Raw genomic sequence first — 19,307 nt, 5'->3', positions numbered from 1 at the left:
CCCTGGGCTGCGTCTGCTTGGCTCAGCAAGCTATAAGGGGGTAAGACGGCATCTGCGGTAACCCAGAGCCTCCTCCTCCCTCTGCAGAAATGTGCAGTTGTGGCACAAGCTGCATAACAGGAGGTGAAAGGGAGGTGAAATAAAAATATTTTCCTTATCTAGGAGATTACAGCAAGATTTTCTCTGTAGGAAGTGTGAAATCTCAGCTGTCTTAGGGGAAGCAGCTCTGGTGCCACAGCTTTTATGGCAATGTGGTTTCGTTGCCCTGTCACCTGCATGCAGAGAGGGACCCAGTGACAACGTCTGCTGCCACCAAAAGAAGTAACAAACCTCTGTCTTGCTGATATTAAGGAAAGAGCAGGAGCTGTGCCCCTCTTACACCCTACCTGTGGATTTGGTTCGGTCACACCAGAACCACAGGCTGGAAACAGGCGGCTGTGCTGATTAACCTGAGACCAGCCAGCATGGGAAGGAGATTGCTGGTGGCAATTCCCACTTGCTGCTCCACAACAAGGTTAGATCAAACACTCACAGCTTCCTAGTAAAGAGCTAACTCCTGTCTGCCTGCCGAGGCACACAGCTCAGCGTGATCCCCAGGGCACGGTGAGGCCTTCTTCTTCATGCAGTTATCTGCATGTAGAGCAAAACCTCCCACCTGCACAAGAGCTGGAGCACAGAACATACATGACTGAAATTAACTCATTGAGGAGAAAAAGGGATGGGCTGCAGGTCCTTTGGAGAGACCCACGCCAACTGGAACAGGGCACAGAGTAGCCCTGCTGGTCCATTTGCTGTTGCTACCCTTCTGTCACTCATTGTTTTATTTATTTATTTATTTTATATTCTCTGGGAGGCAGTTTACTAGGGCCTTTGAGTATTTTCTTTTAAGTTGTATAATTCTAACAAGCGTGATGCGATTCATAGCAAAGCACACGATCAAATTTCTAGCTTCTTCATATTTTTTCACTTTATTGGGTGAAGGCAGATTCTGCCCATGGTCACAAAGCGAGGCTCATTCCTCAACTCACCTCTCAGTAATTTATCTGCCACATCAGTCCAAGCACTGCAGGCTCTGAGTCCACAAACTCCAGAAGTCTGTAAGCCTGTTATTAGCCCTGCCACAGAGCAGAACCACACACTGGCTCTGCACAGATTACACACGAAAAAAAAAAAAAATTAGCTGAGGAGAAAAAGAAAAAAGACATCACCAGTGTGAAACAGGAAAGCTGTTAGATGAACTTTGTGTGCTTATTTGCTCAGCTTAGGTAAGCTTCTTGCCTTGGACCCCCTACAGCAAATACAGTAGTAGCAGCTTTTTTTTTCCCAGTACTGAGGCATCTTCTCATCTTTTCATACTTCAACAACTTTGCATCGGATATGAGCAAACAGCATCAATCATTTCCGTCTGATTGCTACCTTGCTGCTTAAGCAACAAACAATGTGATTAATGACCCTCAGAAAGCAGAGGCTTTGATAAGCACAAAACGCTAGCTAAGCACCATGAATTTTTGTTAAATTCCTAAAAATGGAGAGCAGCTGCCTGGCACCGATTCCCCCAGCAGCAATAACTACAGCATTTGGAGCAGCTCTGGGTGCTTCTGAAAATAGGAATGATCATGTGCCAAAAATAATAATCCCTGAATTTTATAGGTGTCTGAATTAAAAAAAAAAAAAAGAAAAAAATGAAAATGAGAAACTGAGGAGACAAATATAGTGCACTGCCTGGTGCCTAAAAAGCGCTTTTTCTTTGCTTCCCTCCAGCACGGCCAAGTGGAACTTGATCATATCTAAATAGAGAGTTCAAGAGGTTCAGTGCAAAAACTTTTTCACTTGGTGATCATTTTTGCAATTGATTTCATTGTTTAGGGTCAGATCAGAAGGCATTCACGGTTCAAAAAAAAAAAAAAAAGGCAAAAATTAAAATCTTTCCTAATGCAAAAAAGTCCTGGCAGTATCCCACAGAAAGACAAAACCTTCAGCAGCTCAATGCATTGGCTGCTGGCAGAGGTTTGCCCAAATTTTTCAAGAGGAGATTTTAGGTTCTCTAAGTGACAGCGGCATATGCTGTCATTGTCTCCTGGTGCGAAACCAGCCAAGGTGAAAGGTTGGGCAAAAAAATATATATACATACATACATACATACATATGTATGTATATATATTTTTTTTTCCTGGGTAGCTCTTCTGGTCTATGTTACCAGCAGCAGGAAGAGTCAGTTTGCAGGCAGCCTCGATGGGGTTGGTGGTGAAAGCAGGAAGGGGTCGCTCATGCTGAGAAGGACACACGCTGCTCTGGGTAGGGCTGAAGTCCCTTTGCAGGGAAACCCCTACCCTAAAGAAGGAGCAATACAGAAATCCTGTGACCCCCCCAAACCATAATCCCCCACAGACCCCGTGATGAACCCCTGAAGCAACGCTCGAGTTTCTGGCAGTCTGCAGGGAGGACTTCTGGAGAAAAGATGGGGAAGGTGTGAAGCAAAAGCTCCCACCAGAGCACAAGCTGAAGCTCTGGGGCTATTCAAAGCATGGAAAATACCAAGAATTGCCCATGAAATGGCAGCTGTTAGGGCCTGGCTTTTATAAGCCACTCTAAAGAAAGCACTGAATATCCTATTTATGCTGAAAATTATACAGGTCATCTTCCATTAGTGGAATTAGTAGTCTTCAATCCCAAATTTAGTGCAAAGTTGCCCAGACATAGCCTGGGGATGAGACATATTCATACCCCACCTTTAGCACGACTGCCACCCAGATCCATATGTGAGCTTCGCCTTCTACTCTGTATTTAGACTACAATAAGCTGTGCTCTACATTTAAGGGAAAAAAAAAAAAAGAAGAAATCTATGAATCCAGACCTTTGTGGGGAAGGTTTCAGCAAAAAGGCAGGCTGCTTTTCTGTGGTTACTGAGGTAATGAAACCTCAACAGGGGCTTACACAATGTCAGAGTGGAAGAAATGTTAAGCATCTACTAGAAAGGTTTTAAGTTACTCAAAAGCCTTACTGATAGCATTTCAGAGCCAGCTACTCCATTCGGACACCAATGTGCAAGCGAACACGTCTTTCAAAACCACATGTGGCCAGACTATTCATACTCGCAGCCTTGTTCCCTACCATTCATGAGCCTGAGTGCGAGGCAGCAGGGCAAATCAAATAAATGACTTCATTCCTCTGGGGATATGAGGAAATGCGAACAAAGAAGCAAACATTTACAAATTCGGGATGCCATAATTTTTTGCCAAGTTTTCTTCCAGTGGGAAACTCTGAAGGATTCAAGGAATACAACTGGTATTTTCTTTCCTAAAACCCTGCACCCATGATTGCGTGTGAGCTCCTAAGCACAAGCAAGCTCCAAGATGTCCCAAATCAACAGGACTCCTTGCCAAGCTCTGCAAAAGGCCTAACGGAGCAGTTTGATACATCGATACTTCTGTAATTGGTTTGGAAGATGTATGTCCCAGGCAAAGCAGAGCTTTGGGCACTGAGTCACACATCCCTTTTGCTAAAGTAAAGGCCAGAAGCCCCTGGAAATCCTCACTTTGTAGCAGAAGGGGTGTTTATGAACAGGCTAAGATGCTCTTTCCCAGCAGCAGCAGAGCTGCTCAGCTCCCAGCACGAACCATTGCTCCAATTTTTCTCCACAAAGTTCAAATCCAGCCTTTTAGCAAGTTCCTCTTTCCAGGACAAATTGACCCCATGCTACTTATCCTCCTCAAAACTTGCTACAGGTGAGTGCCCCTCCATGGGGCTGCACCCCCACGACCTCGTCCTTGTTCGGCACAGGGACCTGCCAAGCTCACGCAATGCTGCGGCTCCTCCCCCCGTGGATCCTCTGCAGTTTCTGTTCCCTCCTCCACTTCCCTCACTTACATTTCTCTTTTGGCTCTCCTGTGGGAGGAAGACAAACTGAGACATGCTGCAGAGCTGAAATTACAGTTTATGGTGCCATAGATGTGAAATAAAGCAGGATATCTACTTTCCAAAAAAAAAAAACCAAAACCTCTCAATGGATGTTGAAATAAGCTTTTTTCCAGCAGTGATTTTTTTTCTTTTCAAGCAAAGGTAAATGAAAAATAAATAAGTTTTGCTGCAAAGGGAGAAGCACCTGCAGCGACCTTTGCCAAGCAGCACAGCTCCGGATGGCGCTGTCCCCCCTGCTCAGCCCCGCGGAGGGGATGGCTCTGTCCCTCCTCACACCACCTCCTGCTGACAGTAGGGTTTTTGTTGATGAGGTTCAGCAGAAAGAAATACAGAGGTGTGCAGAGGAGATTCTCAGAGCAATTTGTGGTGTGATGATGGGACAGGATTTATGGCATGGTGCGGTGATGTGATAGAGGGATTGGGCTGGGTTAAGGACATTGAGTAGACCCCCCTTCACCTCTCATCCCAGGCCAGACACATCCTGCTCTGCGAAATGAAAGCTGTTGCTCCTGGACAAGCCAGCTGGCTTTCCAGATTCAGTCCAGGTCCCCACCAGAAAGCATTTGTAACTCAGAAACCACTCCAAAAAAATCCCCTTGGGTCACATTTCCTACATTGATCCTATCAGGTTTTAAAGGCCCCAGACAAGGAGCACTGTTATTCTAAAACCTGGCAATGATTTAGGGCTCCCACTTATCTGAGATGCTCTATTTCCCCCCAACTCTTAGGGACGTCATTGGGTTTTGAGCAGCAGCAGCTCAGGGCAGGACATCTGGAATAAAATAAAAGGTGCCAAGGTCAAAGAGATCTCTGTAAAGGTAATCAGGGCTGCCTAACAAGAAATGTCTGCTGTACAGCATCCTTATGTTTGTAAGGATGATGGTGGGAACTGGTCACACTGCTCCATGACCCGTTGCAACCGGGAGAACGGTTAGCTCATGTTTTCCTAATAAGCCAGGCAGCGCTACTGACTGAGCAAACTGCTCCCATAATTGGACTTGTCTCTGGCAGGGCAGGACATTTTTAATTAATCTGCTACTGTTTATGCATGCTGTTCCCCTTGGAGCTCACTCGCAGCATGCGCAGACATCATGCAGTGCATCTGAGGCTCTCCAAACAAGCAATGTTGGTTATGTCTTACGGTGCCAACTGTGTGGTGTGTAATTCCTGCACATCAAATTCATTTCACTGATGAGTAAGTGAGGGCACGGAGCACTGCTTCCCTTTCTGCCTCTACCCTGACAAAAGCTGGGCTGCACTGGACCACTCCCAGACTTTTCCATCCTGCCTTAATAAGTGTTGCAAGTGGCCACAGCAGCACCTCTCTGAGTCACTTGCTCCCAAATAAAGCACTGTAAACATCGCAAACTCACTGCAACAGAGAGGTGTCTTCCTACATTTGCGAAGAACCTGCCGAGCATGAGGTGTTTGGCCTATTTAATCATAAGCAGCTCAGCTGCAACAAGAAGCACAGTGTCCACACATCTGTGCCAGTCTTACGCTCCGTATAGGCAGCCCAGCACCAGCTGTGTATGGGGCTGAGCAGAAGAACTCCAGTACAGAACGAAAGCCAGCTTGGTTTTATTGGGCCATTTATTCCCTTTCTCCAAGGAAAAGGCTGATTTGTACCAATTCTTCCTACAACTACCAAATCACACCCCCATCACCTAAGGGGAAATCAGCCACTCGCATCTCCCTCATTCTGCAGTCAGCTGCCCGGCATCCTCAGTCAAAATCTCTGTCTCGAGGGACACCCAGGTGACCAAAGCGACCTCCCCATCAGCTAAGGTTTTCTGAACCAAGAACAAGCACAGCAGATGGTGGTGGGAAAAGATGCAGAATGAAAATCCAGCATTCGGGGCTGAAAATCCACAGCTCAACACACAACGCAGCCTTTGTGCTTCAGCACGGCATCAGCGTGATCCGTCATCACTGACGCAAGTCCCCAGTAAGTAAAGGTACCGGCTCAGCTCCATCTTTCTGCTTTCCAGGCTTGTGACACTCTTGCCCCGGTGCAGGAATCCCTCACTGGCCAGGGACAAGCACTGCTGCCCCTCACACCTGAGCAAACCCCTCCTGTCTCAGCTGTGCAGCACAGGCAAACACAAGCAGGGTTTTCCTACACATCACCCCAGCTCCACGCATGTCTGTGCACACGGAAAGAGCCCACAGATGCACACCCAGAGAGTGTAAGAGCACAACTGTCAACCCTACTTAGCGAGATTTTGCTGTTCAGCACAGGCTGGCTGCAACACCAGAGACGGCTCCATTGTCTGGCTGCGCTGACAATTCCACCGCGGAGCTGAACTGTAACATCCAACACATAAAATAACAGCAAAGCAACAGGAATGTAAACAGAAAGCCTGAAGTATGCAAACTTTTCCTATCTAATACTTCTCAAAGGAATCATAAAGGACAGGACAGTTTCTACGCTGTGCCTTCCAAGACCACTGAGCGCACTGATTGCTGGCAGGTCTGTGACAGCTCCGAGTGCTGTAACTTTCAGAGAAAAAAAATCCAGGCAAATGGTTATTAAGGTCCCTCTACCTGGTTTCTTTGGATTTAGAAAACACTCAAAGCTAAAATGGTGTATTTATGATGCTATCATCGAGTGTGATTTCAAAGCAAGCATCCAAAAATAGATATAGAAAACCAGAAGTGTGCTGATTAAAATAACAGTGATCTGAAGCTACAAACATCCCTGCAGGAAGCCTTGTACTGCAGTACAAAAGTCATTTTGCAAGGATTGTTTTCCTGCACATCCAAAACCTAAACAGCAATCCGGCTGGAAGGAGCTCCTCACGATGGGGAACTTTCTTCTGTTAACCTCGGAGCTGAGCTTGGGCACCTGGTTCCCAGAGCTTTGGTTGCAGCACTGGAGAGCCCAGCTTCTGCGAGCAGAGCTCCCTGCACATCCAGGGGAGCTACCAGCCTCGTCCTCCATGCCCCACACATGGCAAGGCTGCTTCCCCCCGACGAACCTCCTTTCACTCCGCTTCCCATCGCCCAGTAGCACTAGGGAGCAACTGGGCTCTGGTGGGCACGTGTTTTGCCTCAGCAAACCTTTACTGATAACTTTGCAAACCCAAGTCAATGAGACTACCGGAACAAGACCCTCACCGTGCATTAAAGCATGGTGGGGGACAGAAAATCCGAGCAGCAGGAAGCATGGCTGGAAAAGCACGACACAGAAATAGCAACTGCAAGGGAGCGTTTCCAGCTGGAAAGGTGCCGAGCTCACAGCGGCGAGCACCCAGAAGCCTGCAGCACGGCCGGGGCTGCACAAAAGGGACGCGCAGTTGACAAACATCGCTTCCTAAAGCCACGCGCTGCTCTTTTATTTGCTGTTTGCTTTCCTCGTAAAAGGATCCCGTCTGAGATTGAGTTTTTATTAGCAGTAACCGAGCGAGCCAAGGTGGCTGGAGGAAGAGACATGCTTGGATGGGCCAGCACAGCCGGCGAGCTCACGGCTGACCCCGCAGAGCCGGCTCCGGGGAAGCAGCAGAGCCACTGACATCTGGACAGAGGGATGCAATGCTTACGTTAAGGGAAATAGAGTAAAGCTGCCAACCGAGAGATGAGGGGAACAACTGGCTGCCAAAAGATATTGGCATTTAAACCAAGGGGAACAGAAGTGACTGAATGCAGGAGCGATTCCATTCTTTTCATTCCTTTTTTTCACCCTACTCCTTCCCCCTAGCATGATGGACAACTGGAGGAGTTGAGACAACTGGGGAAGCTTCTCCAGGTTCACGGTGCACAGAGCTGGGTGACATGGTGCCTGCTCCAGCGGTGGCAGTGCTGGAGCCCTGTGAGGCTCAGACCAGCCTTCCCAGCAGGGATTTGCAGTCGCTGCAGCACCCCAGCGTGTCCGTGCACAGCCTGGGGTGCACAGCAAGGCACTGCACCACATGCCCCAGCATCACCTGCTCAGGCTGCTCCAACCCCCTGCCCTCACAAGGGATCAACAGACATGGGGACACCACCAAGAAGCAGAAGCCTTTCCCAAAAGCGATGTGACTCCCCTCTGAGCAATCCCTAATCACCCACTTACTCCAAAAGCCCTTTCATCATTTTTATCCCGAGAAAGATTCTTGAGAACAAAATGAAACATACAGTTCAATGAAGTACTTCAGGAATACCAGTGCATTAAAAAAATAAAATAAAACACATATTACGCAGCTCTATAAGGAGAATGAGGAAGACACCAGGCTCTTTCCTGCCCACCCCTCCAGCATTTTGCTCGATCGCAGAGCTCTGTGTGACACTGGCAGCCCTGCACAGGGCCGTCCTCCAGCAGCAGCGCAGCATACGGCGTGTCAGTGCTCTTCTTTTCACGCTGCTTCGCTGAAGCTTTGCGGACTCTCATCTGCTTCCAAATAGACAGAGTAACTCAGGACACGGATGCCCCAGAATATAAGCCTCAGAACAGGCAGTGCCTTGGCAAAAACCACTTGAAAAACAGAACTTTCTAAGCAAGGGAGTCAACAGACTCCGGCTCAGTCCCTGGGCAGTCACAGCAACACCTTCAGCAAATATTTTCAAGCATATTTTCCAAGCTCCTTCTCTCTGTACCACACTGATCTTTTCTGGGAAGGGACATGGCTGGCTCCATCTTCAAAAGACACTGTATCCCCCGCCCCACCGCAGTCCTGGGCTATGAACTTCAGCACATCTCCACATCATGCCTGCAGGAGACCTCAAGGACCTGTGGGTTTAGGCAGTGCCCTGCCTGCAATATGTTCACGCAGGATTTGCCCACTCTGCTTTTGCAACAAAGCTGCAGGCAGAAGGACGCCAGGGCTCCTTCCACTAATCTTGACAGGACACAGCATGGTCTTAGGCTCCTGTTGCTGCAGGGACACAATGTGAGATCACAGCCACAAATGCAGATGGTTTGGGAAAACCATGATGAAAAGCAGCAAGTTGGCGTACAACTTTTTTTTTCTTCATTTTTTATTCCATTAGAAACCCCTCCTATGTTGGGAGGGAGAGGAGGATGTGCAAGACCCAGGGCAGCTTTGCACCAAAGAGGAGCAGAGGGCTTGGCAATGCATCTCCATGCTGAGGAAGGAGTGATGCTACTTGGAACAGCAGCAGCTATTCCTGACATGAATAGCAGCGTCCAAGCCCAGTTACACCAGCTCTGTGCGGTGGTACCTGTGCTCACAACGTTGGAGGATGCTCAGGCACACACGTCCCACAGGCATCATGGTACAAAAACCAGCACAGCACCTTGCGCTGGTCCCTGCGGCCAACAAACATCCCCAGAACACGCATCTGATCCGCGACCGGATTTTAACTCCTAAGGATGCAATCTGCTATGCTGGAAACAGGATTTTTACAAGGCATGACCGCAGAGCCAGCATTCACGTGGGGCAGTGGCAGCTGCCAGCACACAGCCCACCTCTCAATGGCCATCCTGTCCCCTCCGCGCTGCGGGGGACGTGCTCCTCGATGCAGCAGCACGCTGTCCCGCACCCTACCTGCTTCCCATCTCAGCATGAGCACAGACCCAGCCTTTCATCCCAACTTGAAAGAACGTGTTTTTCTCCCCCTCCTCAGCATTTTATTTTATTTTTTTTTTTTAAGTGAACAAGAAGCTACAAGCGAGTATTTGGCCTTCAGAACTGATGGGCTGCAGCCAACCTCTGCCATATGTTCCAGCTAATACATGTGGGTTTTGCTTCCTATCCAAGAATGGGGGGGGAAAAAAGGACATTTATGAGCCGGGATTCAGAAGGAGCGTGTGGGAAGGAAGGGGTGGAGAGGGGATGCTATTTTTGTTGCTGTAATTATTCAGTGGCCAAATCCCTGACACTTGACGTCAGCTCTCAGGGTCTGTTTGACTGCCCAGTTGTCATGGGAAGGAGGAGGGCTGGTCCAGAGGCACAGGCTGACGAGGAACAGCTCGTTGCTGCTTGAACCCACACACAGGCAGAACCCCTGCCGTCACCAGTCATCACCCACCACAGCTAAGAAATAAAAATGTCAATACCTTATTGCCAATACGTAGGCTCGAAATGAAAGCATCCAGGGAACCTCGCGCCCTTCTTCCTGCCATGGGTTACTGCTAAAAACACAGGCCAAATTCTGACCTCAGTTTCCCCTGTGTAAATGGAGAGAAACTCCGCAGCCATCAGCTGGGTCACTGCAGGTTCACGTGGATGGAACTAAAGCCAGCCCGGCCTCGGTCCAGACTACAGGCATGAAAATACATTACGTGCGAAGTGCAGGGGTCCCTGCTCCTCGGGAGCAAACCCAATCGGCATGACTAATACCTACCACCTCCAAGAAAAAAAAAATAAATATTAAAAGGATAAACAGACCCCAAAGCCCTCGCTCCAGATGTCAGGCACTGCCTCCAGCCCAGGGTCCCTCCAGCAAGGCTCCTGCAGCGCTCAGCAGGTTGGCAGCAGACAGCTCGGTTACTGCCACCATGGTTTCCCCTTACTGCCCACGCCATCCACAATGAAATCACCGCTCGTATGAGGAAATGGGAATAATCCTCGCTGAAACTTCAGGCACGGCTCGTAAGTACTGGGCACTGAGTTTGCTTAGCAAAGCTAAATGGCATCGCTCGTTCACATGCAGCTCATTATCAGCTGCTGTTAGTTAGTGCTGCAGCCAAGGACAACAGGAGGGCTCGGCAGAAGCCAGAGCAGGGCTCACTAGGATGTATGAATGAGGATTAACAGGCAACACAAAAAGCCATTTAACAAAGCCCAGCGCAACGCAGTGCATGGAAGGGGAAGCTCAGCAGTGAGACGAGTGAAGGGCAAGGTACAGAAACTTTGGGGAACAGGGAAGGGCTGGGTCCCAGGTGACAACAGCCAGCCTCACATAGCACCAGGAGCCTGCCCTCTAAAGGCAAAGGGCCCTTGGGTGCTATCGAAGCCCAGCTTTGCCCAAGCTGGGACGTGGGCCCAGCCCCAAGCTCTGGGATGCCTTCAGGTCAAGGCCTCCGAAGATCCAGCGAAGCTGTGTGAGTCACAGCACTGTCTTCTCCATCACCCAAGCCCGAGCACCAGGGATTACTGAGAAATAAGGAGGAATCCAGACTTACCTTTTTTTCTCTCCAAAAGACAGAAATTTTGCAGGCGAGGCCCTGCCGCCAGTTATTTTGGAGCCTTGGCATTGCTGCATAGCGATGAGGTGAGAAAGAGGAACTTGGCAAGACAAAAAAAAAAGTAGCTCTGGCCATCAAATGGCTCGTTACCAGGCTGTATGAAATGAGCTTCGTGGGTGTAAGAGCAGTTTGCACTAACTGCTGGTGTCCTTCCCTGCCAAACTCAAGCTACTTCAGCTCTAATTTGCAGCGGGGCTGAGTGAGGCTGAGCTAATTTACCATCAGTTAAAATGATGCGGAAATCGCAAACACCAATGTTTTGCTTTAGATTTTCTGTAATTAAAAATAAAAAAAATTAAAAAATAAATTAAAAAAAAAAAGCAGCCAATACAATCATCTCATCTAACTTTTAGTACAGCACCAACCTGGAGCTGGCTGGAAGCAGGTTCTGTCAGACCTAGAGCAGAATTGATCTGAGAATGAAAGACCGAGTCTCCTGTGCAGTGAGCTAGCCCCAAGTAATTCTTGTTAATTAGTTCAGTCGTTTGCTCACCTTCATCACAAAAACCTGTCTTACTGCCTGCCTTTGCTCAGCTCCAGCACCCAGCCACTATGTCACTGCCCTCCCCGTCTGACAATACTTTCAACCCAAAATGAAACAATATGAAATTTCACTTTAAATGGGAGCTTTTTGTCTTTTTTTCCTTAAAAATGATACGGAGTCCAAAGAAAGACCATTTTCTCATTAAAAAAATAAATTAATTAAAATCCAGTTAAGCTACCAACATTAAACTTTTTTCTTCTTCTTCTTTTCGGAAAATAATTTCAAGATGCAAATGCAGCAAAACACAGACTGAGGCATTGTGGAGCTGCCCCCAGCCCTCAGTGTGGGATGGGTGCTCACTGGATATGAAAATCCAGAGCACAAGGGACCTCTTGGACTTCCCAGGCTCCATCCCATACCTCTCTTGAGATGTGCTGTTCATTTAGCAAGGGAAAGGGGCTGTTTTACCCTGTACTGCTCACCCTAAAACTGCTCCATGGGACAGTACCTGGAGGTTTCAGAAATGGGCGTCCTGCACATTGACTTCACACGTACATCCCTAGGATTTCACTGCTGGGTCATTGTTTTTAGAATTTAATCAGCCCACTGAGAAGCAGCAGTAATTTTAAAGAAGGAAAAGCCCTGTCAAATACAGAGACCCTTCTCTTCCAAAAGGATGCTAACCCCATGCATTCATGGAGAGGACAACTTTGTATCTGGTCTCTCTTGTATTTACAGCAAGACTCCCATATGGGGTTTGCTCTACTAAGACATCATGCAACGACACCCAGGATCTCCTGGTGCAAAGAGAGTTAAGGAAGGCATCATTATCTGCTTTGAATAGAAGCAGAGCACTGGAAAGCAGACCACCTCAAGCCATGAGCCTCCTCCTTTTGGAGAGCCCCTCCTTCTAAGCATCTTAAGACTGCCCCAGCTCTGGAGAATTCAGGTTTTCAGTTTCACCATGAACTCGCTGTAAGGAGGAATTTACCTAGAGCTCCCACAAATTCAAAGCAACCAGCATGGCACACCACAAGCAACACCACTGCAGTCAGCAGCTCCGTTTACAGCAGGTTGATGCAGGTCGGCAAGAACAGGGATACTCAGTCCTGCCCTACACCCAGGACGCTGACCCAACCATCAGGAGTTTTCCATCCCATAAACCAAGTTTATTTTTGTCCACATCATTTTAAATGCCTGAGCACTAACATTTACCCTCTGGTGAGGACCAGGAATGCTATCTCAGAGAAGCTAAATAAAGAGACGTTCCAAGAGATTAATTCCAGGATCTATTTATTTATCCAGTATCTGAGTAATACCAACTCTCAAGACATAAGATAAGCAAACACCTCTAATAGTAATAATCCTAATAATAATGATTATCAGCCAGATCTACTATAGGTCATTGTCTGGGATGTGATGTTTCATTTGGATCCAATGAAAACAAGGCTGACCAAATGGGGAGACCGCAGAGGACAGGTGGTGGGTGTGATGAGAAACAGCTTCAAGAGGCTGCTCCTGCGGAAACTTCTCAGTACTGGCATTTTGCACATAATTCTGGCACTACCTGCAAGTGAAATCACTGCCTTCCCCCCAGAGGATGCAGTTCACCCCAGCACAGGACCTTTGAAGTCCATGCAGAATTGCAGCATACAGAAAAACTGAACAAACTTTCAGGGAAAACATCACTTCTTGAGTGAAACAAGCCAAATTAGCAAAGCAACTACATCGGTGTGAATACGGACTTACTCCACAATTCCTGGGCAGATACTCCATATTCTTATCAAAGGGCTCTGGCCTAGTGCAACAGTGCAGAGACAGGCAGTGAGGAGCTGCTTGAGATGGAAAGAATTTAGTAGGGAAATCTTAACAAACATCCTGAGGCTTGCTGCAAGTGCCCAGAGACAGATGCCCAAGCACGGCTGGCTGCAAGTCTCCCACGAGCACTGACTCCCACGAGTCAGCGTGGAGCAGTTAGAGCCCGATTTTGTGCATGCAAGTCTCCTCCCTTGAGTTTGGATTCCCATAAATAGAAAGTTTTCAAAGGCAGAAGGTGGAGCAGGGCAATAACCCGTACCGCAAAGCTTTCTGAGGGTTGGGGCAGCCGTTTCGTTTCTCCCTTGCCCCATGGTCTCTGCCCAGCCCATTGCTGTGTCTGTGTTGTATCTCAGAAATCTCCCAGGGATAGGAGTGGGCAGGAGAGCACAGTGTGACCCAGGACACGCTCCTGGCCGTGCCTTCAGTGCTGCCCCTAAACCGTACAGCTGGGGACCCAGCCAAGAGGGCGACAACGCGCAGTCGGCGTCCTCCCCACACAAGACTATCAGAAAGATTAAGCTGCTTGTATGAAGTTCACATGAACAGGAAAAGACTTTTAGAAAAAAAAAAAAAAACAACAACTTGAACAAATAAACAGCCTCTCCTATGGCACAGAAAATCCAAATATTGTTTGCTGCTTGCAGCATGTGAAATCCTGATGATAACATTGTCTAGGAACTGAAACAACTCAGACGTGACAAGGGGGAACTCAGCACAAAGACAGAACAAGCAAGACAGGGTCAGACTCTTGCACCTTTTGCTCCACCTGTGACCAGACACCACTAGGAGAGGAGCAAGGCCCTGTGCCCTGGAGACTTGCTTTGCTTACTGCTTTAGACAAGCACAGACCCAAGGCTGGTGGTCACAGACTACGTACATACGATTCCTGCCCTGCTTCACTGATGTGCAACAGGGCATGCAGGCGAGTGGTAAGATGAGACCACTAAAAGTCAGCGTTTACGAGGAGAATAAGTGCTCACCAATACACAGAGAAAATAAAAACAGGCTGTATCACAGAATCATCTAGGTTGGAAGAGACCTCCAAGATCACCTAGTCCAACCTCTGAAGCAACCAGCTAGCAACCAGGCCAGGGGATGCTGCAGCTGGGAACAAGATGAGGCGAGGGAAAGAGACCTCGAGGGAAGCGTGTGTGGGATAAAAGAGAAGCAAGACCTAGTTTTGTAATTGATACAGTGATCAGGATTTTGAGGTTACTTGCTTTTGGACCAGGCTGGCCTGCAGAAGTCAGCACTGGGACCAGACACGAGGCTGGCACAGGGTGCGCAGCAGGCCACCTGCAGCAAGCTCCAGCACGGCTCCCAAGTCAGCAGCCACGGCCAGGAGGTGTCACGGTGTGCGTGGTTTCCTCCTCCTCTGCTCACCTTCAGAGCTAGAAATCCCCCAGAAAGGGGGTGGGCAGAAACATCGTGGCCTGCAGGCTAGGTTTGAACAGGAACAAGATGACTCAGGCAGCAAAGTGAGCAGGATGTGATTAATAAAAAAATATTTCAGAGAGCAAAGACATCCCCCTACACCCATCTGCCAAGCCTAGAGGGCTTTTCACTGAATACCACCAAAAGGAAACCACTGGCATCAGGCAAAATGTCTGTCTGCCCATGGGACATGACATCAGAAGCCCACTGAAGGATGACTTCTGTCTCTGGGGGCAGCAGTGCCTGCCACCTGCGCTACAGGAGTTAAATCCCATGTTCTCACCACCTCCTCCCTTTTCACCTCTTCTCAAAACCCACCTCACTCACTGCTCCAGCCAGCTGCACCTAGTACATTTCTAAATCACCCAAGAACATCAGCAACTTCAGGGAAAATCCTGCCCGAGAGTTTTCCTACTTGTGCATTTGGAAGCTGCAATGAGACGTGAGAACACTTTTGGACTTGGGCTGCTAGTTCAGAGGAGTTTGTCTTAAGTCTCTGTAGAGACTGCAATCAGCCTCACAGGCCTGATCCAGAGTGGAAAACCCACAGACACTTTCAGCTGTCATGCAGTGCACCACAACCTCCCCTCACTTCATCCTGCAGTCACCAGGAAGATCGTGTCTGTGAGAGAGAGCAGAGGTCTTCCTTTTTACTTCAGGAAAATATATATATAAAAAAAAATAATTAGAAAATAATTTTGGGAGCTGACAGGGTGACAGATTCAGGGACTGATGGGTCATGTTCTTACACAGGGGTACCATCAGCATTTAACCTAACAACGCTTGCACACTGCAGGACAATACTCAGCCTGTGCATCTGGCCAGCAGGCATAAAAACCTCTGCTTTTCACACCCCACAGGAGTGTCGCAAGGATTAGCTCATGTTTATTCAGCACCATTTTTCAAAGTGCAACATGAATGCCAACTCCCCCTCCTTTTTTTTTTCTTTTTTAAATCTACTCCTTGCTCTGTCCCAAAGGGAGGTGTTTCTCCCCTCCTTAGAAGCAAACAACCCTGGTCCCCAGCAGCAGGAGGTGGGCAGCACAACCCAGGCTGCTCCTCCTCCTCCTCCCCAGAGCTGCCGATGCCATCATCCCCCGCAGGTACCCAGCGGCCAGCCCAGGGAGGGGCTGGACAGGATACACCGCAGGATGTTGAACTTCATCTCATTTCCTTGTTGGTTTCAAGGAGCAAAACAGGGGTCAAGCAGCCAGAGAGAGGTACCGCTGCCCGGAGTCGCACAGCTCTGCACGAGCCCCTCGTCGCAGCTGACAAAAAGCCCAGCGGATGCTGCAGCCAAGGTCTCCCAGATGGTGTAAGTGTGGATGCATCCCAACCCTTGGGGAATTGCCAAGGCATTCACTCAGCCTTGGCACGGGGAGATTGTTCGCATCCGAGCGCGTGCTAGTGCCAGGCATCAGACCTCGTGTTTTGTGCAAGCACAGGCAAATCCGGCACGGGACGTTTCTTCTGCACATGGAGTTGTTGGGGCAGACCGAAAGAGCAATCCGGGAAGGCAGCAGTGGGGTGAGAGTGTAAGAAAGCATTATGGCTTCCTCAGCAGGACAAAGCTGGTCCCAGGGCTGCTCACAAAGCTGGCCAGAACCAAGGAGCAGCCAGCTTAGAGAAAGGGTTAAAGAAGAGGTATTAAAACCAGAAGCAGCTCAATTCAATTCAGACTGTACCTGACCTTGGCTACAGCGCCCAGCACCTGGGCATCCGTGCAGATAGCATTAATATCTGCTACTCCATCAGAGAGTGAGAAAATCCAAGTGTTAGAACGGATATAAGATCTCCAGATGCCGCAAAAGCAAATTAATATGGCTCGCACATAATAAAAAAGTCTGGTTTTGACACATTGCTTTGATAAGGCACATTTTAAAATGAGCAAACAAAAATCTCAGACCCATAAGAAGTGTTGTTCGTAGGTCAACAAAAATTATCTGGACTTCTGCATACTGATTTTATTGAAGTGGGAGAAAAATTAGCCAATCTCATTCCCTAGTTCAGAGGAAAGTTTGCTGGTGAGCTTGATGTGAGTCAACCTTTGTGATTCTGGGAAAGGCTTTGAAATCAGAAGAAATTACTTAACTTTTAGCATGGCAAATTTAGGATGATTTCCTGCACCTAGCGACACTACACAGTCAGAGCATCTTTCAGGGTAAGAACCTCAGGAAAATTCCACCAGCTTCACTAGGATTAATATATATTGAATTATAGTCTTGGTTCTCTCCCAGGGTTCCTTTCAGGAGCATTATACTACACACATACACTAAAATTTAAGCCAAGACATTTCCAGCCTCTGACTTGTAAAAATGACATTAAGGCAATGACAGAAAAGGAACTACGGTAAATAAAAAAAAATGCAGTAGCTCTTTGCCTCCTTGTCCAGCTGCTGTGCAGTCTCTGCACCACCAGCCCTAGTGCTGCCTAGGACGGACGTTTCCTTCTCCAGCTGGAAATGGATTTCAGCGGAGTCACCCTCTCCATGCTCTGCTGTGCAGGTCTTCACCTACTAAGTTGCCTGTAGCAACTACAAGATTATGACTGTGTTCAAATAAAGCAGAAATCCAGGGGGAAATGTTCCAGAAATGTTTTAAACACTTTCAGCTTGGCATGAAATAAAATTCCCACAGTTTCTGTCCTTACAAGTCATGGACAGGAAGAGTTGCTACAGGTACCTGCCTTGATGGAGCACAGGTCTTGAACTAAAAGAAAAATCCCCTTAACTACCCTGGTGTAGGTGGATTTTGGTGTTTTTTTTGTTTGTTTGTTTTTGTTTTTTCTTTTTGGCAAAGAAGTTCCCAAAGAGTAACACCATATCCCTGTGGAAGGTAACAGCTGCAAGGCAGCAGTACTGGGACTACGGAAAGATGCTGAAGACATCAGTGGCTGCTAACAGTGACCTTATAGCATCACAGAAAGGATTTTGTATCTCAGGGCAGGTTGAAGACCATCAGATCCCAGAAGCAGCTGTACATCCCCCAGCTTCATGCCCACTCCCGGAGCTCAGCACCAGCTCAGCTCCCATCAAGGGGAAGCAGCATCCTTTGCGTGGAGCCCCGGGGTGTTAGCGGGAGGCTCCGGGGGGCTCTTCCCTGCCAAGCGCCCAAAGGCATAAGTTTCAGAAGGGTACCACGCCACTCCGAAAGCCAAACACAAGCACCCCACGGGAAAACAAACAACCAGCGCACCAAGCAAGCAGAAGCACGAAGCTGGACCAAGCCGAGCCTGGGTGTGCAGCAGCAGGGGGGCGGCTGGGTGGGCACCGCGCCTGGGATGCTCGGGTAGGGCGGGCAGAGGGGGGGGGATGCAGCGGGTGCCTACCTGGATGTAGGCTCGCTGCAGGTAGCTGTAGGGCACCCTGCGCTGAAAATCGGCTCGCACCTCCTCGGCGGCTCGGTGCCGGGACGCTGCTCCCAGCCGCGCCTCCTCGCAGCTCCGCAGGCAGCCGGCTCGCCGCAGCAAGGCCCCCCAGAAGGGCAGCTCGCCTCCGGCCCCCGACCCCAGCTCCTCCAGCCGCACCTGCCCCCGGCAGCTCCTCCTGCACCGCAGCCTCGCCTCCCGCAGCTCCCTCCGGCTGCGCAGCGCCCGCTCCAGGCACCGCGCCGCCGCCGCGAAGTCGCCGCCGTAGTACGCCTCCACGCCGCCGGCGTACAGCGAGTCGAAGGGCTCCAGGGGGGAGCCTTCCCCCCCGCACCCCCCGGCCGCCTGGCACGCCGCGTGCTGCAGCAGCACGACCAGCAGCAGGGCCCCCCCCGGCCGGCTCCCCCCCGTAGCCATGCTGGGAGCCGGGCGGTTCTGCCCCTGGGCTCCGCTCCCTGCTCGCCCGCCCGCACCGCCCCCGGCCCCGCACCGCCCTCCCGCACCTCTTAAAGGGCTCCCGGCCGCCGGCCCGCCCCCCCCGCCCCGCCCAGGCCCCCCCGCAAGGAGGGCGGCGGAGCGGGAGGGGGGCGCGCAGGCACGGCCCCGGATCGCGCGGAGCATCCCCGCGCCGCCGCTCTTTGTAAATCGCGGCGGTACTTCTCCTTCAGCAGCATCATTATCTTCATCATCTTCTTCTTCATCATCATCATCTTCATCATCTTATTTTTCACCATCTTATTCTTATTAATCATCTTCATCATCGTCTTCATCATCTTCATCTTCTTCTTCCTCTTTTTCATCATCTTATTATTCTTCACCATCTTAATCATCTTCATCTTTTTCATCATCTTAGTCTTCATTATCTTTTTTGTCATCATATTTTTCATCATCTTCAACTTTTTCATCTTCTTTTTCGTCATCTTATTTTTCATCTTCATCTTTTTCATTGTCATCTTATTTCTTCATCTTCTTTTTTGTCATCTTATTTTTCATCATCTTCTTCATCTTTTTCATCATCATCTTCATCATCTTCATCATTATCTTCTTATTATTCTTCTTCATTATTATGATGATCATCATTATTATTACCATTATTAATATTATCACCATTACTATTATTATCATTTTTAAATGACTTTGGGAAATTTAAGTCACACA

General features: G+C 48.9%; 1 protein-coding gene across 1 annotated transcript in view; it reads right to left on the bottom strand.

Moving 5' to 3' along the window:
- The window catches only part of P3H2 (prolyl 3-hydroxylase 2), a 66,395-nt gene extending 47,774 nt beyond the window's left edge, over positions 1-18,621 (bottom strand). Inside the window, exon 1 of the mRNA XM_048076726.2 lies at positions 18,111-18,621. Coding sequence (XP_047932683.1) covers positions 18,111-18,566 — 456 coding nt within the window. The 5' untranslated portion in view covers positions 18,567-18,621. The remainder of the gene's footprint in view (positions 1-18,110) is intronic.
- Between the last annotated feature and the right edge of the window lie 686 nt (positions 18,622-19,307).

Source organism: Anser cygnoides, chromosome 9 (assembly GCF_040182565.1).
Source record: "Anser cygnoides isolate HZ-2024a breed goose chromosome 9, Taihu_goose_T2T_genome, whole genome shotgun sequence".
NCBI lineage: Eukaryota > Metazoa > Chordata > Aves > Anseriformes > Anatidae > Anser > Anser cygnoides.
This window is presented reverse-complemented; position numbering and strand designations above follow the sequence as displayed.